The sequence below is a fragment of the Eutrigla gurnardus genome (genome assembly GCF_963514095.1).
Source record: "Eutrigla gurnardus genome assembly, chromosome: 19".
Taxonomy (NCBI): Eukaryota; Metazoa; Chordata; class Actinopteri; order Perciformes; family Triglidae; genus Eutrigla; species Eutrigla gurnardus.
In genome coordinates this window covers 6,913,394-6,917,607 of record NC_139930.1, presented here as the reverse complement: position 1 = coordinate 6,917,607, position 4,214 = coordinate 6,913,394, and the positions used below count along the sequence as shown (strand labels likewise).

The following is a 4,214-nucleotide window of genomic DNA, read 5'->3' as shown; positions in this document are numbered from 1 at the left end:
ACATCACAACAGCTGGGATCGGCTCCAGCCCCCCCCCCCCGCGACCCTGAATACAGGATAAGCGGTAGACAATGGATGGATGGATGAATTATTACATCACCCCTTTACGGAAGAAAAGGCAAGATTTGAATGAAGGTGTTTCAAGCAGTTCAGTAGCAGAGTAACTCCCTTTGCACGTGCACTTTAGGCTTTGACACTTTTGCACCAAAATGCTGTAACACTACGATGGTGTATTAGGGCCACTGTTGAAAAAAAAAAAAAAACGGAGCCGAGAGAGGTGGGCAATACTCGCAAATTTGCCACTTTAAAACTAGCAGATTTGCGACTTTTAATCTCAGAATATTGCCCACCTCTCTCGGCTCCGTTTTTTTTTTTTTTTTTTTTTTTCGACAGTGGCCCTAATACGCCGTCGTATAACACACTGAAAGAAAGGGGAAAAGGCAGTAAAGCAGAATAGGCCCTCATATTATATTTAATTTATTCATTACATCTCATTGACATCAAGATCTCAGGAGAGACATGAAACATTATAATTGTACAACAATACTGGAGTGCCTTATTATCAAAACACACATTCCTGCCAGGACCTGGACGTCACCAACGTCCCTGAGAGGACCTCGAAATTCACTTTGCCGTTTGTTCCAGTAGTCAGATGCAGAAACCAGTCTTTCCCGTTCCATACTGGTGAGTGTGATTACTAATTGGAGTGAGAAAGCCACTGAGGTAGCTGACGTCCACATGATGATTGGAATTATGTAACAGAACCGAGATCTGTTCTGGCGTGCTAATAAGGAAAGGCCATAACAACGTAATGATCCTGACTGCATTCAGTTTCAAGAGAGGATGGAAGGGAAGGGACGAGGATTATATAATCACTCAAAATAAATGAATCGTTGAAAATTTCAAAATTTGGATAATTGTGAATAATATCAAGTGAATGATATGAACAAATTCACTGTTTGTAGAGATTTTAGATTCATGATCACCTAATTTAAGATTGTTTGGTGGTTTTGTTTTTCACTCAAAACGATCTTCATGAAAAAAAGATCAGAATAAGTTTCAGTGCCGTTTTAAGCATGTTTTAAAGATTACTAGGATAATTTGGATGGGATAATCCTGACATGAAATGTTCACCCCATGCATATAAGAGTGCAGAATTTTTTTATTTATTTTTTATTTTTATTTTTATTTTATTTTTTGGGGGGGGGAATATATTGAGGGGATATTCTAAATAGATCCAGAAGAAATTTGACAAACTAAATAAGAAAAAAACAAACAATGCTCAGCTTTTTTATTGTTGTTAGAATCAACATGACATAGAATCTAGTGATCAAGAGAAATTACATTATCTGTCGTTAGAAGGTGGAAGTTGCATAGCATTCTCGTACCACTGCAAAAACTTTTTTTTTTCTAGTGGCCATTTTCTAACAGCTGCTTATGAAAGAGCCTTCAGAAAGCACTCATGTGGTTAGACTGTAGGACATTCCATAATGTATCCCTGTGCAAATATTGTTTTGGCATCAAGGTGTGAGTTCAAGGTCTCTTCAGGTGCACTATCCACTTCTACTGACAGTCACAACAGTTGGCCACACACAAACCTGCACACATTTACACCGGCTAGAGAAGGCTTTCCAGGGGCCAGTCTCTATTTTGGTTCCCTCTCATTTTGTCTTGAAGCCGGCAGCAGCCACAGCTGGCTGACAGCCATGCAGACAGCTACCAGTTAGTGCTGTCTGTGTGATTGCCAGAAGACTGATCCGGTGGGTTGCAGCCACAGCTGGGATCACAAAGAGTGACCTGCTGGGAGTAAATGATGGTGGCTCGCTGAGAGCAAGACACAGGGCTGCAGCGAGTGCATTTATTCTGCAACCGTCAGTAGTGTAAAGTAGAATACATAGCCAGTGTTCTACCGGGACACAAGTAGTCAACGGCACTGTTTGTTTTAGCGTTGCCAAGAGTGCCTCATGGTAGCTGCAGAATACGTGGTTTGGAGTGGCCCTTCCCATGGTAATTTTGCGTATTTAACCCTACATGCAAAATTATATTTGTACATTTGTCAGGCAGTAAGACGAGCTCTGTTAGTGTCCGAGTTTTTACGTCACTAACCTACTCAGCTTCCCTTCTCTACGCATGGTAAATGAATAGACTGCCCTAGAAAAGAATAAACTGTCCATTGTGCAAAAGTTATATAACAGTAGTTATTTGTGAGATCACACCAGGTTTGCTGTGATCAATCTTTAATTTCAGGTAAAGCCGGGCGGGGAGATGTGTGTGCATTCACATCTACCTAGTTACAGAATTACATAAAAGAAAAACACATTAAAAAAACATTTGATTCCCGGGTCGGCCCCGGGTTCCTTCTGTGTGGAGTTTGCATGTTCTCCCCGTGTAAGCATGGGTTCTCTCCGGGTTCTCCGGCTTCCTCCCACAGTCCAAAGACATGCAGGATGGGGATAGGTTCATTGATGACTCTAAATGTCCCGTAGGTGTGAATGTGAGCGTGACTGGTTGTTTGTCTCTACATGTTGGCCCTGCGATAGACTGGTTACCTGTCCAGGTGAACCCTGCCTTCGCCCAATGATAGCTGGGATCGGCTCCAGCCCCCCCGAGACCCTGAATACAGGATTAGCGGTAGACAATGGATGGATGGATGGATTATGCACCTTCACCCCCCCTTTAGTATTTTGCACATTTCCATGTGATGCTATATGTAATTATATGCAATGTCGTTTAACACTATGCACTATGTGCCCCCCCCCCCCCCCCCCCCCTACATTTCAAACTCAGGTGTCAGAAGCTATGTTGTATGTGCTGTCCACAAGCAGGGACAATAAAGATCCCAATCAATCAATCAATCAATCAATCAATCAATCAATCAATAAAAAAAACACAATCAAAACACATCCAAAATATGCATTTTTATTTCCAACCATTGTTTTTCTTTTTTTGTATTATTATTATTTCATAAAAGCAAATAACAAATTTAATATAGGAAGCAAACAGGACAGTCTGTGCTTCCGATTTCATCCTGCAAACGAGGAAAGGAAAAGGTAGTGTGTAGCGCCCTCTGTGGATGAAAACACTGCATTTGAGGCATAATCAGAGATGCAGATCAATATGTGTTTATTACAAACCCAACGTCGCACCAAATGATGGATGGTTCACCAAAATCACATAATTAATTGTCATATATATATAATGTATAAAAAGGGATTCATCTGCGCTGCCTTCACTGACAGCGGTCGCTGGGCAGGTGCTCGTGATCAGGGTTCCAAGGCGATATGGAGAAACACTCGGCGGCCTTCCTGTCACACTCGCAGATGAACATCTCGCATTCGGTGTTTGCATCTGAAGATAAAGCAGAGATCGCTCTGTGATTAACGGAAGGCCCATAAAACATTCCTGGAATCGTTTAAACATTTGAATAATATGAGTTTGATTGTCCCGGGAACAGAAGGAGAGTCCCTTGGTTTAGTTGTACTCACTACCGCAGGTGACCTTCTTGCTGTTCTCGTCACAGCTGTAGTCGTAGAACTCGGTGTAGGGATTGTCGAGGATGGGCCAGCAGTCCGGGTGCTGCATGGCTTCACTGTAACACTCGTCATGCACCTGGCAGCACCTGCAGGTTTGAAAAGCCCAATAATTAATGAGGTTTGCTAACGTGGTCCGAGAATGAAGCAGAGCGAGTGAATGGTGACCTGTCCAGATCGTCTACAGGTGTGCCGGAGCCTCCCTTCCCACAGAAGCAGCCGTAGTCGACATAGTCCAAAACAGGCCAGCTATCAGGCATCACACACAGGATCATGTTCCTGAACTGGTTCAGTGCCTTGTAGTTCAACGAGTGAGATGAAGCACAGCAGAATGAGAGGCCTGCAGCCAAGAGAACCAGAGTCAGGGTGGGATGCATCCTGGAAGTCAACACAAGCTCTCGCTCCATAATCGGACCCTGTTTTATATCAAGTAGAAGACCTTGGGAGCTGCCCAGTCAGCTTTTCATTAGGGTTGGGCCGATTTCCGGTTTTACCGGTCCGGTTCGGTGGACGGGGCTATACCGGGTTTGATTCATGCGAACCGGTTGAACCGGCATTTGTCTTTATGATACAATCTGGAAAATTACAATCATCAGCGACCTGTGCCGACGCGTCACAGTACTAAATCCGTGTCTTTCATCAGTAATAAGCAGCAGTTATGACAAGTGATTAAAATAATATTGT

The 4,214-nt window shown here is 43.2% G+C and overlaps 1 protein-coding gene across 1 annotated transcript; it reads right to left on the bottom strand.

Annotated features, from left to right (window-relative positions):
• Positions 1-3,050: 3,050 nt before the first annotated feature.
• On the bottom strand, positions 3,051-3,805 carry LOC311029689 (phospholipase A2-like; the record flags this gene model as incomplete). The annotated part of the gene is made up of 3 exons (XM_084034964.1): positions 3,051-3,348; positions 3,486-3,619; positions 3,699-3,805. The coding sequence occupies 3 exons, from the start codon at positions 3,803-3,805 to the stop codon at positions 3,230-3,232; spliced, it is 360 nt and encodes a 119-aa protein (XP_083891090.1). The 3' UTR covers positions 3,051-3,229.
• Positions 3,806-4,214: the final 409 nt, after the last annotated feature.